At 36.7% G+C, this 20,150-nt stretch overlaps 1 protein-coding gene across 1 annotated transcript in view; it reads right to left on the reverse strand.

Annotated features, from left to right (window-relative positions):
* Window positions 1–20,150, reverse strand: part of HHIP (hedgehog interacting protein) — a 79,237-nt gene that overhangs the window by 47,048 nt on the left and 12,039 nt on the right. The window contains exons 3-4 of the mRNA XM_051790932.1: window positions 16,799–16,955; window positions 15,735–15,936 (exon numbers count right to left, since the gene is read on the reverse strand). Coding sequence (XP_051646892.1) covers window positions 15,735–15,936; window positions 16,799–16,955 — 359 coding nt within the window. The remainder of the gene's footprint in view (window positions 1–15,734; window positions 15,937–16,798; window positions 16,956–20,150) is intronic.

Consider the following 20,150-nt stretch of genomic DNA (forward strand, 5'->3'; position numbering starts at 1 on the left):
AAAACCCCTTTTCAACACTATTATCCAATTGTATCTTGCTGAACTCCTGAAAATGCTACTGAGTTAAATAGTGACAGTGTTCATTATCCAAAGTACTTCAAACTCTCTTTTAGATATTGCTTAATACCTGTTATTTTATAGTTGGATAGCTACTCTAAGTTGGCACTTATGTTTCTTATATATTTTTCAGGATAGAAAAGAATAAGGTGAGAGCTCTTTGTGTGTTTAAAGATTCTTGATGTTATATTGAATATAGTGTGCCATTGCATTATTTAGATTTAGAAGATTTCTCTAGACTTCCTACCAATGCACTCTAATCTTGTATCACCAGCAAATTCTGCCTGTTATTATGAGCTTTTCAAATTAACAGCTGATTTTCTGGAAACAACACTAGATGACACATTTTAAAATTATTTTAAAGATATGAGTTATTTATTTCTTCTATTTGTCTTTCACTCCTAATTTAGCAGTGTTCTGGAAATATGTCCAGAGGTATTGGTTCGTCCCTGAATGCAGTCAGAACGACAACAAGGCTTTTTTGTTATATGACTAGCAATCTCTCATACTAGTTTCTTTAGAAACAGTGTTTAAAAATTTCTAGAAATATAAACTACTTTTCCTTTGTTATCTAATTCTTTGACAGCATTCTGCTTGTGGCAACAAATCAACACATAAACATGGTGCTTTTTTGACCTAATCTTACAACTCTCTTAATTTTTCATCTAGGGTTTTTTCGGGGTTCTTCCCTTTCTGTTATTTGCAAGATGATCTTCAGAGCCCTTTTACAGACAGACTCAGATAATAGTGAAATTTTGTAAAAACAAATAGTACAACTTCATCATTTTAACTACTCCAATTTTCAGTTCCTTTAGAGCACTTATTTTTAGGGTAATTTATGCTGGCTCTTTCCATTATTTCCCTTCTCCCTCTTTTTTTTTTCCCCCTTCTCATTCTACAGGGTGAGAAATGGCAAATGTTAAACACCAACTATGGGATGTGTCTTTCCCAGTCTCTCTTAAGGAAAGAAATCAAGCTGCAGCTCTTGCTTTTATACTCTATTGGTCTAGCTAAGTAGCCTCTGCCAAAGACCATCACCTGGCTTGAGGAAGTTCTTTTATCACAATGAATTAAAAAATCTCTGTATTTTTCCCTGTTTGTCCTTAAAAATTTCCTCTCAAACCTCAGAATGTTGTTCTATCATAAATATTTATGGGAAACTCCTACTTACTCTGCCAGTGAAACAATGGCAGGATATAACCCTTACTCTGGTGTGCTGAATTTATATTCTGCTCTATTAGTGTCACTTGAGTTGGATTTCCATTTTATTATAGGATTATTATTTTTTTGGGGCCTGAACATTCCCTTGTACCTTGCTATATTTCTCACCTTCTTGATTCCTAATTGTTTCAGTATATACACACTTTCTCTGAGTCTAATAAGGTACTTTTAAAGAACCTCCATGCTGCTTCTATGGATTTTAATTTCCTAACTTTCCCCTTCAGGCTATTTCTAACTTCCTCAATATAAAAATGTTCCTTTTTTTGAAAAGTACTGTAATATTATTACCTTATGGTAGGTTCCCATGGGAGGATGTCGAGCTTAATTATATTATGGTCACTTTTATTTAGTGGCTCAGCCACGTTAACTTCCTGAATCAGCTAATATATTTTGCTCAAGACTTGCATCAAGACTAGATTTGCCCTTTCAGTATTCCAGAATTCTTGTAACAAATGACTGTCTTTGGTGCCTACACACTATTCCAGTATTACAGTGAGAGGGCTTAAAAATATGTGTCTGTGAGATACATGAAAAAGTCATCCAGAAATCCTTGTTTATTCAGTGCACTTTTAAGTGTGCCTAAAGTCTAAAGGGCTTAATTGTCAGTGAAAGCATGTGGAGTTTTTTTTTATTCAAATATTCCTTTTCTGTGCATGAATCAAGCTGTATGTTTGGGAGGTCAGCTACACATCTAACTCTGCATATGTTGAAATTCATGGTTGTATGGCATGAACCCTTGCAGGTCAAATATCCCACGGTTATTGTAAATCAGCAAATGCCAATTACTAGTTCTCCCATGGCTTGAGAGCCTAAGCCCACTGAAACAGCAGTTGGTTCCTTAAAAAACCCTCACCTGAAATCCAAACTGTAAATTAAGGATTCTGTGACCTGTAGTAACTAGAAATTGTGCTACCTTACAAGTGAAAGCCTGTTATGATGTACAGTAGTGTATCTCAAGATTCAGCTGAAAACAAACTTTAGTAATGAACTATATGGTAGTTCTGAAAAGCAGATTGAAATATGGTTTGTCTTTGAACTAGATCCACTGCTTCTCTGAACTTATAAACATGACTTTGAAAGAATGTACACTGTTTTCCTGATTAGAAGTCCCTTCCCTTTTTTTTTTTTTCCATTACTCATTTATTTCAATCCTGGTTTTAAAATCTAGCTCATTAGAAAAGCATTCTCAGTAACAGAACTTGAAACAAATATAGACATGTGTATCCTCGTTCAGCACAGTGCAAGAGAGCTATTACTATTACATGATATGAGAACAATAATATTTGTCTGCACTAGACTGAATTTCTTTACTCTTTTAAATCCCAAACTGATTACTTTTAAATCGAACTTTTCTTAAATTTGCCAAGAGAGAAATGTTTCCTTCATTAACGTTACAATTTGTGGTTCACATTTCTAAAGAAAGCTAAAAATAATTTCTAAAATAGTGTGTCTTGCTGACATAAACACAGTTAACTTATATTTTTTTCAGTTTCCAGGATTGTTTCACTTGTACAAAGCAGTAAAAGTATTCTGCTCTTTCCATTTTTCTCGTACTATAAGAACCAAGAAAGCAGGAATTTGTTTAGCTCATTGGCTCCATTTATCCTGAGCCAAGACCATGATCTTGGAAACCCTGTAACTTGGCTGAATACAGTACAAAGTTCTTTGCAAAAAGCCAGTGCAATTAGAACAACACAGTGTATGTTCAGTCTCAAACTTAAGACGATAAAGTTTCAAACAGCTACAACTAAAACAGAGTATCATGGACCCAGACCTTTAATCAGTCAAACACAAATCCTAATTCCACTAGTTTTTAACCAAATAAAGAATTGTGTAGTTGAGGGCAGAATAAAGGAAACACTATTCCACCTTTTTGCAAATGGGCAGAATTCACACAGAAAACAAGGAAACATAATGGAAGGAGTGCAAGTTGTGTGCAGTCCAGCCTCGGGAGCTTCTCTGAATACTCTGGACACAGTGATACTGTAACAGCAGCAATACCCTTTGCACTTTCTATTTTATCACTGGTTGCTGTTGAGTGGTAATACACATTTGCTAAAAATTGGCACATTGCAGAGTCTGTTTTAAAATCCGGTGTTTCAGTGTTGAAGCTGTTTTTCTCCAAAAACCTCTCCTTCACTGCACATCTAACACATGAATAAGATATTCTCTTCACTTTCTGTGAGAAGAACTGTAATTTCTATTTTGATGATCTACAGCACCTAAGAAAACCAAATAAATCAAATTCAGTACTAAGGATTCTATTTCATTTTGTTTCCATTCACCTAAATTATTCACTGGTTGATGAAGGTACATTTTTGTTTTATGGAACAGAGGATTCCTCAGGCCTTATTAAAAGATTATGTTACCTCTGCTCAGATTGAAAGCAGCGTAATAGTTTCTTTCATGCATTTTGTTTGGGATTTTTTTTTTTTACCATTCATATTAAGTGATTTCAGAAGCTACTAGGTTAGTAAGAAGCTAATTAAGTTCATTTCCCATAGCCATTTGCTACTGTTTTTCCTTAGAAATACTTCTGGAAGTTGAAATAGTTATGCAGATAGTAAAATATAATAAAATTTATACACATTGATAAAATGTATAGGCATTTTATACAAAATAGAGGATTATATGGAATGTATAGAACTGTGTTCCTTTTGTTCTTTTATTTGTGTCCTATATATTTAACGGACTATTTCAAAAGCAATATTTTTAAAGGATCATATAATTTGCAAGGAGAATGAATGTTTACAAGAGGTGCAAAATATTGCAAGTTGCAAAATACAGACTTGCTAATTTACAGCAAAACCACGGTTCTTAATGCTTCTGCTTCAAGAACTGACACTGCTTTTAAAATAAGTAATCCATCACACTTTTTTTTTACCAAACATTTGTGAATAAAAGGTTTGATCCAATTTTACCTGTGGCCTTCCCAGCCCCACAGGCCTTTGGAGAAACATGGATACTGTCTGTGAGATAGTTTGTTGCAGTGAGGGGAAACTTGCAGAGGGGTAAAACCCAACAGAGACCGATTTCTGTTGGGTAGTTCCCTAATATTCCCTACTTTTGGATTTGTCTGTTGCTTTAAGCTTTTTGTCATGACATTTGGAGCTACACTGTATTTGGCAGGGCAGTGATCTGTAACTGCAGGGGCAAACTGGAGTAATCTCATAGGTGGCTTGTTAAGTTTTATTTGATGGTACTGACTCATTTACCCATGCACACACGTGCTTGTTAGATGAGACCCGACTTCTTGCTCCTGATAATATCGTCCTGTCATATCTTGCAAGGCAATTACTGGGAAGAGAAATAGCAGCAATGGAAGCTGCCAATGTTTTGTATTGCCTTTCATCTAATCTGAAATTCCACTGATTTGGTGAGATCTTGAAAGTGCTCAAGGTTTAGTGCAGGTGTTAACATTCTTAAACATTGTCCCCTACCTGATAAAGAGAGTCAATAATGCTTAGTCACACCTTCAACTAGGCTTCTGTGAGGTGTACAATATCATTTTACGTTCATTACTAACAATTAAGCATTCTGTTTGCCATGGAAAGGCATGTGCTTTCTTTAAGGAAGAGCTTGAGTAACTTTTTTTCTTGTGTATCTTGATATTAAAAAAATCTCATTCACATTTACAGTGTGACTCAGATCCATTCATCTACTAGTGCTTGTGGTGTGCTGCTGTCTCTGGCCTGCTGAAGTGATTGAGAATCCAGCTGTTAGACATTCACCAAATTTTTAGGAATGTCAAAAATCTAGAAGTTTTTTGTGATTTACTCCCTCTTTTATTTCTTTTCAAGGCATTCAGTTAACATAAAAATAATGATTATTACATAAATTACAGTTGTTGCAATTCAGCTCTAGGGATTGCAGTCCAGTGCCAGTGAAGATAGATCAAGGTTTTAAAAAGTATCTGCTGTAAATGAAAAACAAATGGTTGAAAGTATTTTGCAGACCTCTCTCCCACAGATTGTATATTCCATTTTCCAAATTAAATCTAAGAAAGAATATTACTTTATTGAGATTTATGGAATAATTTCTTTAAAAATTCCAGCAATATGAGAATGTAGGCAGACACTGACACTGAAGAAAAATAAGTGTCAGCTTCTAAGTGGTTTCATCTTTTGGAACTTTTTTCTGTTTTTGGTAATGGGAAAAATTAGTTCGGACTGCTTTTTAAAGCTAAAATTATATATAAACCATTAATTAAGGGCAGATCATTTGTCCAACTTTTACTGCAAAGGGGATAAAATGGGTGGAAAACATGATAATATACCATTGCTCCATTGGAGGAAGCGTTCCTCCCTCAATCCAACTTGCTGATCCTGTCTAAGGAATAGGACTTAAGAGCTTCTGAGAAAACGTGTGTAAGAGGATATAAAGGAAAATTGTTCTGTGGCATCTGGGGGAAGTATATATAGGAATAGCAGTTGGGCTGTATTAACTGTGACAGTATATGTGTTACTCAATTTTTCATCTCTTTCAAGACAAAGACATGACCCATTTTCTGTGTGCCACAGTGCAAGGGATGTAGCACCAGAGGAAATCCCATGGTTATGATGGACAGGAAAGTACACAGAAGTCTCAAGGACACAGTACTGTTTCTGAGAGCTCCATTACTTCATGGGTTTCCTGAAGTATTCTTAGGAGCTCATTACAGATTTTGGGGTGTCCAAGAGCTTAAAGGGATGATGAATCCTGGAGCCTTAGTGGACTGTTAAACCTCCTCCCATTAAAGAAAAACATGTGGTTGAAACTGTGTTGGCTAAAAACCATGGAATTTTCTGCGTAACTTTATTCCTTCTTTGCCATTTTGTGTTGGCTATCATGATCTGCCTGTTATATTTCAGCAAACGCAATAATTTCCTTTTAATTAGATAATTGCCATGTTATTCATTGGTTTTGATCACTTCTAAATTCAGCTTTTGGTTTTAACAAATGCACTTTCAGAAGATGACAGATTTTTACATTTTTAAAACCGCTAAATGTTCAAAAAGGATTTGTACACATAACAAAATTAAAGTAGGGATTATCTAGCACTGTGTGTGGGATACAGCTATAATCTATACAGTACATGGAAAAGAAACTGGCATTCTCAATTGCACTGCACACATCTCAGTAATAACAGGGTATGAGGCATACAATTTCATGGAACACCCACAATGAAAATTATTCTTTCCAAACAGAGAATTGTTTTGGAATAAGTTAGGTTAATTGGCACCATGGGATTCCTCCCAAGGAAACACAGAACATTAAAATCTACACATGTGCATGTAAAATGATAAAGTATTATCTTCTTTCCCCTCTCAGCTCCTCAAATCGAAGACACGCTACCCAAAATCAACAGAAACGACTGTTTTGTTGATTCAGATTTCCTTAGAATAAACTGGCAATTCTTCATCTGGTCAGCTTACAACCTGAGAGTCACCGCTCTGTTCCACAATTGCTAGCTTGGGTATGGTTATCTAGTGCAGTCTCTCTCACAAAAATAGAGGTCTCTAGAGCTTTTGGCACACGCTTTTCAGAATTGTAAGAAACTTCATTTTCTGTGCAAGCAACGGAGCTATATGGTGCTGAGATACAGCCTCTTTCAAAGGGCTACTGTGCCCCTATTAGGATTAGAACCAAAATCTGCAAATTGTTAATGAGAAATCCAGGCACGTTTCACTGTCATTATACAGCTGGTTAAAATGCTGTATTTTACAGTTGCTGAATACAGTTGAAGTATATTAAGTCCTCACAAAAGTATTATTGCCCTCTGAAAAACTACAAAGAACTTAGCACTAAAAAAGAAAAAGGCCCACCCTTTTCATGAAGAGGGGTGAATTCTCCTGCAGGCTGTTGTGTTGTGTGCATTGTGCCTATTTCATTAATGTTTAAGATCATAATAAACAAGGATATTCTATTTGGTTTATCTTTACAGTGTCCTGGTTTTTTTCACATTTGGCCATTTGTGCACTTTAACCACTGTTTCTTTCCTAGTTTCCTGCTCCAACTGTGTGAAGACATTTAAAACCAATTAACTGTGATGCCTAGTGGGCAGGTCACAAAAATGGCCTCAAAAAATGATGTCTTGTGCCACAGGTGAGATTGCTGCTCTTCTGCCCCCCATGTCCTATGACCTCACATCACTTCACATGCAAGTCCTGTGCTGAAAAATAGTCTTCATCACTTCCCTCTGCAGTCTCCATCAGAAAACCAAGCTCTGTAATGTTTGCCTCGTTATTTTTGCAACAACACAGGCAACGCAGCATATCAACTTCTCACCAAAGACATTCTAAAGTTTCCTATATCTTAAATGGACTTACCATTTAATTAGTCTTAGAAGTACAGGAGCAAGACAGCAAATACAATTTGCACTCAGCATTGGTGGAATTAATTGTAAAATGAACTCTTACTTGTTCATAGTAGGATATATGTCATACTTATGTTCTGTCCTCTAATGTTGTTATTTTAGAGGACTATCTCTATTCTTCAGAGGCAGATGAGTGCTTGGTCTGGTAGAACAATGAGGGTTTACTTTCCAGAGTTTTCACAATGTTTCTGAAAAACTCCGAAGAATTGCAGGCCCATTGGGTTGACTAAGGAAGAAATTCAGATAGGATCTCTCCTTTGTTCTTCCAGTTCTAAAACCTGGAGCAAAGTACATCCTTCCACTGCTGCCCTTTCTCTCCATACATCAAAATAATCCCCTTTGGGACTAATTGGTCACAAATTTAGTAGTCACTATAAGTTTGGCTTTCTAGGAAGCAGAGATCAGAAGATAACTTTTGTTGAGATTGTAAACTAGTGCTAAGTGGGGGAAAGCCAAGCTTGCTGTGATGTCAAGGCAAAGAAGTTCAAGAAAGGTTCATTGATTTCACCCCCATCCATGTAAGTTTTCAGAGGAAAGCAAATTGAAATTACTGGACTTGGATGGAAGGATTAGCATGAACTATGTGAATTTTAGGTCTTCTGTCATTAACATAAATCTCATGGGTATTGATGGTCAGTATATATGTTAACTTAGGTCTGTCTGTATATCAACATGATGCAAAAACAAATATACATATCCACTGTCAGAGGAATATCTCAGAAGTTTTATTGGTGATAGAACTGAGCAATTCAGCAAATAACACTAACAATCTGATTCTATTCACACACTAAGTTTTAAATATATTTTATCCCTGGTTTATTATATCTTTCTGTAGCAGCACTCCTCACTGCAAAGACAGTACAACCTACCATAAGCTCCTTGAAACAGGCTGTGCCAGTGCTGAAGGTAGCGGTGATTTTTTTTAAAAAAAATTTATTTGATTTTATATTTAATTATCTGAGGAATAAATATTCACATGATTAAAGGTTATAGAATCATAGCATCATTAAGGTTGGAAAAGACCTCTAAGATCATCAAGTCCAACCATTAACCCAGCACCACCGTGTTCACCACTAAACCATATCCCCATGTGCCTTTTTAACACCACTTTTCTGGGCAGTCTACTCCAGTGTCTGGATGCAAACATGAAGGCATAGTAGATGTTGCACTGCTAGCCATGCATTCCTGAAAAAAGATGCCTATGGCAACAAGATGCTCGTTTGACCCTGAGTAGCCCTGGAATAACTGGCTCATAGGAGCACAGTTAACAGATTTAATGCCTGACAGTCTACTTTCGTAGTTTTATACTGAACATACAGATTGCTGTGTTTCACAGCACTCTTCATGGAATCACAGAAAATTCCTATTTGAATCACTGGATCACTCATTAATAATTAGTTAATTGCAGGACTGAAAATACTTGAGCTCTGACATAAAAACTACCAGAACATAGTAAGAGATCTATCTAACTTTCAACTCATCTTAAGACTATTACCTGCAAATCTGCTGAGCAGATATTTCTACATTTTTTCCACTGCCAAGAAAACCGGATATTACTGTATTTATAAGGAGTTATATAGGAATATAGCATCTAAAATCCTTTGGGAATTAAAAACTCATATAAAACTAGTCTTACTGATTAATTTGAAAGCAAGATGAAATCAAAAGGTGACTATAGCTTAGGATTTAGGGGAAGTTTCTGTTAAAGTTTAAGTGTTTCTGACAAGGAAAACCACAGTCTTAGAGCAGAGAAGAAGGTGACAGACATCAAGGAGTCTCAATCATGTATTGTTAACAGTGATCTCTGATACCATTTAATTTTTCTGCCCCTTTTCCCTTCCCTCCCCTGCCCTGCCCTTTCCTTCCTCAGAGACTTTGCCCTTTATCACAGTAGTCCCATGAGATATACTAGGGATATTTTATTACTAGATTAAAAAAAAAATAAATAAAATCTCTACACAAGTCCAAGTGATAATTCCATAATGGCAATTTTAAGGATACTCATTTTATAGGGGTTTCTCCTCTTGGCACTGTGAGAGGCAAAAAGTGCAACAGAATGAAGCCATTCTTGCTGGCTGCACAATTTATGACCCTGCAGCCAGCAGATACACACCACAGCTTAGTCACAATCAAAAAGAAAGAAAGAAAAAAAAGATGCAATAAACTGAAAATAAGTTAAGGATCAGAGATGACAGGCAACTGAACCTGACGGCCTGCTATGATTCCATAACTAAAGAGCTAATTCAGTTGGTGGATTTATAAGTAGAAAACTACCATCTAACTACAGGGACTTGATTTTACCATTGGCAGCAGTCAGACGTAAACTTGGCTACTTTGTACAGTTCAGATGTCCTTCATTTTAAAGGGATTTGGGGAAGTTGAATGATTATAGGGAAGGACCACAAAAATGATTTAAGGACTAACAGTTGCAGCCCTAGAGCTACTTAGCTTTTCAGAGTGTAGTTTGAAAGGTGATTATAGCATTTAACTCCCAAGAGAAGTGGTAGGCTCTTAATTTTTTGTTGTTGCCAAACCATACCTTGATGACTTCCCTTCTGAACAATTTATTTTACACCGATACATTTTAGACCAATACATGTTTTTGGGCTCAGGAGACAAGAAAGTGAGTGAAAATTGATGTAATAGATTGTGCTACATTTTATGGTGGCTGTTACTAATCTAAAGGTTTCCAAATCTTAGGAAATAATACATTTAATAAGATAAAATACAGCCACAGGAGTAAGAAAAGTTGAAAAACTGCTACAGTATTCACCATTTTTCTGTATGTTAGGTACAGATGGAATACAAGGTGACTGATCTTGTAGTAATAACATATTCAGCACTGCTGCATCTCAAAAAAATCATTATATCCAAATTTAAAGCATTTAATTATTATGCCTAAATTTTGACAATAGATTCAGACAGATCAGGTCTATTTTTTCTAGATAGTTGATAAAGGTCTCCTTAAATGTCACTGAAATCAAAGTGCTACCACTGTTAGTTCAATAGCTTCTCATTCAAACTTTCTACCTCTCTTCTACTTGGCAATAGTTTAAAACAAAAAGAAAATAACACTAGTGAAAATCAGTCTGAAAGAAAAAGCAGATACTAATATTTTTATTAAAAAATTGTCTTTGCTACATGACTTTGAAGGCAGAACTGTAAAATGTTGCTCTGTAGCTAATAACTCTCTTCACCACAACATAATGGAGCAGTAAATCAGCAGAACAGGGAAGCAGATTTTTAGGTTTGGGTTTTTTTAGTAAATAGTTTATTCTTTTCTTCTGAATACATAACACATACTCAAGGTAGTTTGTAATATTAATGGACACGTTAATATCATATCGAGTGGTGGAATCAGTATTTTCTCCACTACACTGAGCTATATATTCCTAAATAGTTGAACCCAGGTGCATGTCCCAGATTTGAGTTACAGGTACATGTCTCACTCATGTCCTTACTCAACTTTGAAGACTGAGGCAGCTTCTTGTCACCGCGTTCTGGACATAGGAAAGAAGAGGCTGAGGGGTAAGAGGAGAGACCTGGCCAAGTGCCCAATGCATCCACACATACCACAATACTTATGTAGCCAGGGTGACATAAAATGCATTGGAGAAGGCCACAGATGTTGAATCAGCAAATTCATCGGTAAGATACGTTCATGGCTTCCAATAACTAAGCTGAAAAGTAGACCAGAAAAACATTCCTGATAACTATGCTGTGAAAGAGTTTTAGAATTTGGGAGATGTGCAAAGAAGAATTGTTTCTTAAGCTGTTTTTCTTTTTTTTTTAAATCTGCAGTAATCTTGCGTCTAATTTTCTCTTGAGTAGAGCCACCAAGAAGCACAAGTAATCATCATCTGTTCATAGAATCTATCTCTATTATGAAATACTTCTACATGCTTCTTCTAATTCCTCCTGAGATACTGGCAGCAGACAAAATTATCACTTCTTCTCTTTCATTTGAACTCCTTAAAATTAAATCAAGTCACTGTTAGTAATTTTACTGCAGTAACAATTTTCAAGCAGAGACCTCAATGACTTCAATGAATATTAAAAGCCAATGGACCAATAAAAGTTACACATCAGGTTGTACCACTCTTCTTACTTAGTTTCTTCTTACTTATATCCACAGACCTTCACAGGAGTGACTGACAAGAAGCAACTCCAGACAATCCTATTTATGTGCAGGACTAGTGAAGAAGCCCTACAAACTTGCTCAAAACAATGTCAGGGGCTCCAAACGAATTTCATCAACACAGGAACCATTAGTTCCATTAAAGAAACAAAATGGCATCTTTTTAGGAGGGAAATATGACTATGTAATGCTGTCACCTCTCTTCCTCTATTTTTGTATATTGTTTTCCTACTTATCTGACTGCCAGTGCTGTGATGAGTGAAATATGCTAGTGAGATCAGAACTAAACTCCAGGATTATTTTTATGAAGGAAATATGTCACTTCAGTTTCTTGGTTATATCAGAGCCTCAAGACTCTTTGGAAAATCATCAGGTAACAGATTCGCTGCTTTGCGACAATATAATGATTTTGTCACTGCTAAATTTCCTCTTCATATTAGAAAAAGAAAAGAAAATCAACTGCCACTATTTTATTCCAGCTATCAACATAAAAAAACATCTTATAGGGATAGCTGTCCAAAATGCTTTTCAGAGGCATCAACTTAAATTACCTTTCATTCAACCACAGATGCATTATTATTATCAGCATCAGCATCATCATGATCATCGTTTTAATTATTTACTGGATACAACATATATACCTAAAAGTTTGAAAAAACATTTTTATTGCTTTTACTGCCACTAGAGTTAAGTACTTGTTTGTATTGCAGATGACAAAAAAAAAATAACAGAAACTGCTATATTCAGACACTTATGTATAAGAGGGAAAATTTTTACTTTTTTTTTTTAGGGAAAAAGAATTGTTTGCCCTTTGTTACTATCATTGCTCCAAGACTGGAAAAGAGGTGAATGGTTTTTGCTTATTTCAATGAAGAGTCTCTAAGTTAATTAAAGAATAACATTATATGCATTATGTTATCAAGGAAATCACAGAATATCCTGAGTTGAAAGGGACCCACAAGGATCATCAAAGTCCAGCTCCTGGCCCTGCACAGAACAGCCCTAAGAGTCACACCTTGTGACCAAGAGTATTGTCTGAACACTTCTTGATCTCTGTCAGGCTTGGAGCTGTGAGCACTTCCCTGGGGAGCCTGTTCCAGTGCCCAACCACCCGCTGGGGGAAGAACCTTTCCCTGATATCCAACCTAAACCTCCTCTGACACAATTTCAGCCCATTCCCTCCAGTCCTGTCCCTGGTCACCACAGAGCAGAGATCAGCGTCTGCCTCTCCTCTTCCCTTCAGGAGGAAATTGTAACTGCAGTGAGGTCTCCCCTCAGTCTCCTCCAGGCTGAACAGACCAAGTGCCCTCAGCCGCTCCTCACATGGCTTCCCTTCAAGGCCCTTCACCATCCTCATGGCCCTTCTTTGGACACTCTCTAATAACTTTATATCTGTCTTACATTGTGGTGCCCAAAACTGCCACAATATTCAAGGTGAGGCCGACCCAGTGCAGAGCAGAGGGAGACAATCCCCTCCCTCTCCCAGCTGGTGATGCTTTGCCTGATGCCCCCAGGACACAGTTGGCCCTCCTGGCTGCCAGGGCACTGCCAGGGCACTCATATTCAACTTGCCATCGACCAGGACCCCCAGGGCCCTTTCCACAGCATGGAATAGACTGGATATTTGGGTTAACATCTATGAATATGTGTAAATGGATAGAGGACTTGAAAAAGGCAATGAGTTACCTCAGCAAAGCACTTCACTGGAATACATTGGCCTAAGTTTGATCAGGGACAACCAAAAATTCATTGATTCCATTTTACGTTTTCTACTACACCAGTATATGGGAAGAATCAGACACAATGTGCAAAATACATACAGGCAAAATTCTGGCACTACACACTTTTCTCGAGGAAGCCCAGAGCACACATTCAGTGATCCTTGCACTTTGTGTGTGGATGCAGTGGTTTAGATACTGGTTTGCTGGGTTTTTTTTAATTGCTGACTGTACACTTTCTGCACTGTCTGCTGGAAAACCATCTATCCACATAGTATTCTCCATCACTGATTTCTAGTTTGAAAGCCTATAACATATAAGCAAAACCAAGTAGTCTGTCAAGTAGAGACAATTGCTACCATTGTCACAGCAATCTCCCATCCTTGTAGGTAAGGGACCATGGACAATGATTGTAGGAATCAGACTGCAGGGGATAAACACAAAAATGTTATAAGAACCCTTGTTTTAAAACTACCATTTGGATTACGTGGGGTTTGTTTTATTCTATTTATTTATTATTTTATATAATGTACTCATTCCTCAAATTCTTTACTCTTTCTATTTAAGAGCTGGAGTCTTGCTTCTAGGCACATTCCCTTCCTCCTTACCTGCAAAGTATATAAAGCCTCTGTTCTTGCCAGCCTGCATTAAACATTGCAATACAATTATCCTCTGTCACTGGACTGTTATCTCAGGGAATTGAATTAGACTTCCTAGTTTAGAAACATCAAATTATTTACACAAAATATTATAGTTGAAACAGATCCAGTTTAGAGCATTAAATGATGGTTAAGGTAGTAAAGACTAAAAAGATCAGGTCACTGATTTAAAACAGAACTAAAAGTTGAATTTGATCCTGAGGGTACCTGTTGAGAGTCATATCAAGCAGGTTATTGCCTATTCAGAAAAATCAGTTTTTCTTTTAGCCTTGTCTCTAAGTTGCAGCTATAAAAGTTTCCTCAGGAAAGGTTTGGTTTGGACCAATAGCAGTTCTGTGGGAATTTCGCTGTCAGTTTTTCACAAGTACAAGTTATCAGAACTTTTGGTTAAGAAATATGACACAGCTTTAGATGGATGTTCAAAAACACCCCTGATAAGTCCCTTCTGTTTTGATACCTTACCTACAGGGGCAGAAAGGGAAGCATTCAGCAAATCACAGAATCATATAAATTGGTTCTTTTCCTGAAAAAGGTGCAATATATTTCATTTCTCACTCTTTCAACACAAACCAAAACCCTTTCTTGCAGAAAAGACTGTCTTAATTTGCATATTGCCCTTATAGCTGAAACACAAAATTGTCAGTTAGCATTTCCTATGCACTTTAAATTGATATAGTTTGTTATTTAAGATTACTCTGTCAAGAGTGTGTCAATACATCTTTCATCCATGAAAGCTTTTTGTTATATAGTTCTCACTGTTCTAGGCATAACCTGATTACAATTTAAATTTTCTTGATATATCTGGGTTTTACTTGCATCACCACTCTAAATTGTGACAAGAAATCAACATGGAACAACACTCAACCGCATTTCCAGAGTAAAATACCCCCCAACAGACTTAGGAGTTTTCCATTGGTACTTACCCCATGACTAGATGTTATTTCTTACCTCCACCCTCCAACCTATTCCCATCAGTGCCCATTCACCTCTCACTCCTCTGCCCATGAAAGTCTCCCCATTAAACAGGATGAAAGCTGTTGCTTTTTATGTGCCCTTCAAATATGCACAGTTTTAAAGCAGCTTCCCACCAAGGGCAGCTTGTGCTGCATTTGAGGTTGAGCCAAGAGAGATCCCCTCTCTCTGGGATCCCTGAGCACGCCCAGGTACCCTCCTGTGTCCTGTGGCTCCCATGGGAATGTTGAGCACCCACAGGTCGGGGGGGCCCTAAGCCAAACTTGCTCCCCCTGGCATCACAGCAAACCCTGGCTGAATTCAATAGGATGGAAAGGAGCCCAAAGGATGAAAATACGAAGATAATGCTGTGGAATGCTGTTGCTGACTAGTTTCATTTGAATTTAAAGTGAGGGAAAGATGAAGGGAAAGAAAAACCTTTGGTAAGAGTTATAAGATGCTATGTTTTCCATTCCCAGTACAAGGAAGTTTTCACTTCCTTGCCAGGAAGAATTGTAGTGTCTCTTGTCATTACTCTATTTCATTATTTAAATTAAAATAATTTCTGAAAAGCATTTCTTCCCTTTCCCCCCTTACACATGCTAAAATATAAAAAGGTAGAGATAAGATCCAACCTTTATTCCACTTTGAACAAGCTTGTGTATATCCAAAAAAGGTTCCTTGAGTATGTCTCCTTCGGGAGTGAAAATCTTCACATATCCTTCTTTCTCAAGAATGAAGAGGCGATGGGATCCATCCCCACAATGTACTGCTCCAACAGGCTGCCTTAGTCCACTCACAACCTCCTGAATACAGAAGCAGTTGTGCTTGTGTTTTCTAAAGAAATTTAAAGAAAACATGAGATGTTTCTTCTTTTTCGTAACCCTGACACAACAACGTCCCTAAAAGATAAAATTTCTGTTCTGTAGTGATACTAGAAGGTTTATATTATAAACCAGTTTTATGTATTTAAATATATAATCACATATCCAGAATAAATTACTTCCTTGAATGCAGGGAAGCAGATAATACTGAGAATCAGTTTGAATTCCACTTGAGCAAAATTTGGTCTGTATGCAAGAAAGAGAAAATTAAATAAACTTAGATCCAATATGTAGAAGAATGGGAGAGAAAAAAAATTGGTAAAAGAAGAGAATAATTTAGAAACACAGAATTTCTACCATAAAATAAACATACTAAATTTCATCACTTTGACAAAATTTGGCTTCTAAAACCCATTTAAAAATAATGACTTACAATGGGATAATCCAATGTAATTATTTTCATGAAGAAAAATACACTATCGAAATAAATTGAAGATCATGAAATAAATATTTTACTAATAAACTTATTGTAGTTGTTTACAATAAAGTAAAGTAATATTACATTCAGGTAGAAATTACTTCCCAGAACTATATATGATCCACAGGCTGGACGATAACCAAGATCCACAGGGTGGATCAAACCAGGATTCTAACACCTTTTCAGCAAGGCAAATATCAAATGGTACTGAAATGTTGAAGTTAATGTAACTTTCTCTTTTGATGTACACTAGCAGCAGCAAAAGAAAGTAACATCTGGAAAACACAGCTGCTGAGCATAAGGACATACTGAGCTGTTTCACTGTGAAAACCACAGGCTTTGATAGGTTTTTGTTGGAGTTTTTTTTTCAGATTAAAGAGCATTTATCTTTATGAACCTGTTGATCTCTTCCTCTTTGTCATATTCTTCCATGTGGTCCAGGGAGTTAGAGGCTGGCCCTCGCACTTGTTTTCTTGGAAAATCTGGAAAGCACACGCCACCATCTTTTCTTGCATAGTAATAGCAAAACTCATCAGCTGTAGTTTGGAGAAAACCTTAAAAATGCAAAAGAGCATACAAATATTTAGTGTGTTGTGATGTCTGCAGTTTAGTGTCATCAAGCTCATCTTTAAATAGATTACAGTGGAAAAAGAGGTCATTTTAAACAAAGCACTATCTGCAAAAAAAAAGACCTGCTCTGAATAAACACAAACTGAGTATTACCTTTTATAGTTTATTCGTCTGTATTTGTATTAAACCTGATTTCAGTGTGCTTATGTAAAAATACCAATTAATTCAAAATGACACAACAATTCACTGACTAAAAAATTAAGAGGCAGAGCTCAGAGTTAAGGCTATGATACACTTCTCCCTGATTTTAACCTATCAATCAAGTGCAGTATCTGCAGTAAAATAGCTCGAGTAGCTTCTGTGTAACTTTTTTTTTTTTAAGTGGCTTGTTGTAGTCAAAATCTCGGTAAGACTTTGGTAAAAGTCATGAAGTAAAGACTGTGGAGTGCTGCCAGCAAAGGGCATCGCTTGGAGAGGCGAATAATCACCAGTCAGGTGAATCTCAGAAAGGCAGAAGTGCTGCTGAAAACTGCCCTGGGTTGACATGCACTTGGCCTCTGGTTGACTCCCAGCATCGAAGTGGGTGAACCCAGTGTCCTATCATGAGGTCTAGCTTCTCAGCCCCCAAGCCCTCAGGAGGAGGATATGCCTCATGCTGCACTGGAGCTGGCTTGGATGAAAAGTGGTCTTCAGCTTTTAAGTTAAAATGGGAAGGAGTTTGAAGGCCCAGATAAACAAGGAGTTGGTAAAATGAGGGCCTTTGAGGAAAAAACCTGCCACTACTGCTATTACACTATGTTTAATGACACTAAAAGTATCTATTTCTGTTCACAAACCTATTTCTAGTAATTTCTATCCAGTTTTTAAGCACGAGTATTAAATCTAAGAAGACAGAGTCTGGCTAGTTATACATGTGCTATGTTATTAGAACGTGAAGATAATATGCCTTAAGTTGCCTTCATTCCTTTTTTGTATTATTGGCAACTGTCTTACGATGTACTGTGGTCCAGGACATAACTCACAGGATACACAGAATTAGCACTTAATTGGAATTAGAGGCCTAATTTATGCATGGCTTTACCACTTGTGAATAATGCAGTAATCCATAGGTCTTGGCCATAAAACCCCTGGCTTACAATGTACAGTAAGAGCTGATCAGGGACAGCTGTGTTTCATTGGAAGGTGCCAGTTTCTTTTAAGCGAAGCTTTTTCAGAAACATTATCAGTTTTGACAAAATTTTAGCTAACATGATGTTTCTGGTCCGAACTCAAACTTCTGGTTCTAAATGAGAAAGAAAGAGACAGCAAACCTCATATCACTATACTCCAATGTCTTGTAATTAGGGTGTTTCATTAGGAGGAGGAATATTCAGGTCAATGCCCCTCATCTGTCAGGCAAGAGTTTGACCCTAAGTCTCCCATTTCCCAAGTAAATGTCCTAACAACGACTTTATTAGCTATCCTGGGGTGGTCTCTCTGTGGCTTTCTTCATGGAAAATTTCGAAAGAGTTCAATTTCTTCCTTATGTGGAATAGGAAAATTTTTCAGATCCCAGAATTTTTGTGGAGTGGAAAGCCTTTCCCACCCAACTATACTTCTTTTCATATACATCTTCCTTTAAAAATATTGGAAAAATAACATGACAAAGCCTGCCTTTGGTTTCTATAAAATAATATCTGGAAACACATGGTAGTGTCTTGTGGTGTAAAAGTTTAATTAACATGATTTGGAGCTTCAGTAAATTTCATCTCTGAGGAGCTGGTTTTAATTTATAGTAGTTATTTGGAGAAAATGGAAGATATAATTCCAAGTGGAACAACGGAAGAGGAACTCTGATATAATCACAGAGTGCTATTCCAAGGCTTGTAGATATAAAGCCAAAATCAAAGGTAATCTAAAATCTTGCTGTTGAATTATTTGACTTAAGAATACAGAGTTTTGTCTTTAATGATTTATTTCTCTAGGCACAGAGGGTCATTCAAAAAAAGGCAACAGCAAATTAGAGGTGTATGATTACTAAGAATTTCTAGAATTTTCCAAGTATACCATCTCCTATTTACTATAGGGAAATTACTCTTGGCTTGAATGGTTTCTTTAGTCAGGAAAGCTGAGAGCATATTGTGATCATGTTCACTCAGTACATGTCCCTTTCAAATAACAATCAGATGCAAACTCACTTGACTAGTGCAATGCCTTTTCTTACATGTAAGACTAATCCCATTTCCTTATGAAATATTTTATCATGCACTTAAGTACATGTTGCACTGCAGTTGCCTTTTGCTATTTAGCAAGCCCATCAGCAGGTTCCAAGAAGGGATAAGGCTTATGTTCCATTTTCATTACAAGTGCTTGTAAAAAAATGGGGCTAGAATTAAACTGAGAAAAATGTTGCATTACTGGAAGGAATGTAACCTCTGTAAATACAGTTTCACCTGTGTATTAAGAGTGGAATTTTGTTATTTTGTTGTATAAAAACCATAGTAACTTACAAAAAAAAAAAAAAAAAGAAAAAATTTGCATGTGTTATATATGCTCAATTTAACATACTAACAGAATCACTGAAGGCAGTTAGAAAAACATTTGCTTCTACTCCCTATCTGCTTGAAGCCATTTAATGTCTTCTGTCTCGTGCTTAGATTGTAAGGTCTTTAGTGTAGTTTGCCATTTTGTTCAGCATTTGTACAGTGTCCAGAAGAATGGTCCCTGACAAGTGCCCCTAAGCAGTAGAACTGTTTGGAGAGAAAAAAAAAAAGATCATTTTGCTCAGTCAAATACAGCTCCGTCACTGTCCTCTGTGAGAACTGTGCCTAATAAGGACTGCAACCCTTGGTCCTGTGTGAATTTCTGTACTAACTACTTTATTTTAAAACTCATACATATTATTACAAATTTCCTACCATCTGTGTACGTGTTGACAGAGCAGTGCCTGTGTTAACAAAGAAAATTGAAATCACAAAGGAAGATTAAACATCATGTTTAAGTGTCAGATTTTGCACAGGCTTGCATTTCTGTGCTTTTAAAACTTTCTGTCTTGCAAACAAGAATCAAATGACAGGCTTTTCAGTTAAGGCAGTTACAGTGAAGGCTTTCTGTATTCCCCTTTATAAAACACTGTGGGAATAAGTTGCATGATTACAAGCCTTTTCAAAGGAAAACTGCTTTCAGCTGATCTCCACCTC

The sequence above is a fragment of the Manacus candei genome, unplaced genomic scaffold, assembly GCF_025592945.1.
Source record: "Manacus candei isolate 608988 ecotype Guabito, Panama unplaced genomic scaffold, ASM2559294v1 h1tg000028l, whole genome shotgun sequence".
Classification (NCBI taxonomy): Eukaryota; Metazoa; Chordata; class Aves; order Passeriformes; family Pipridae; genus Manacus; species Manacus candei.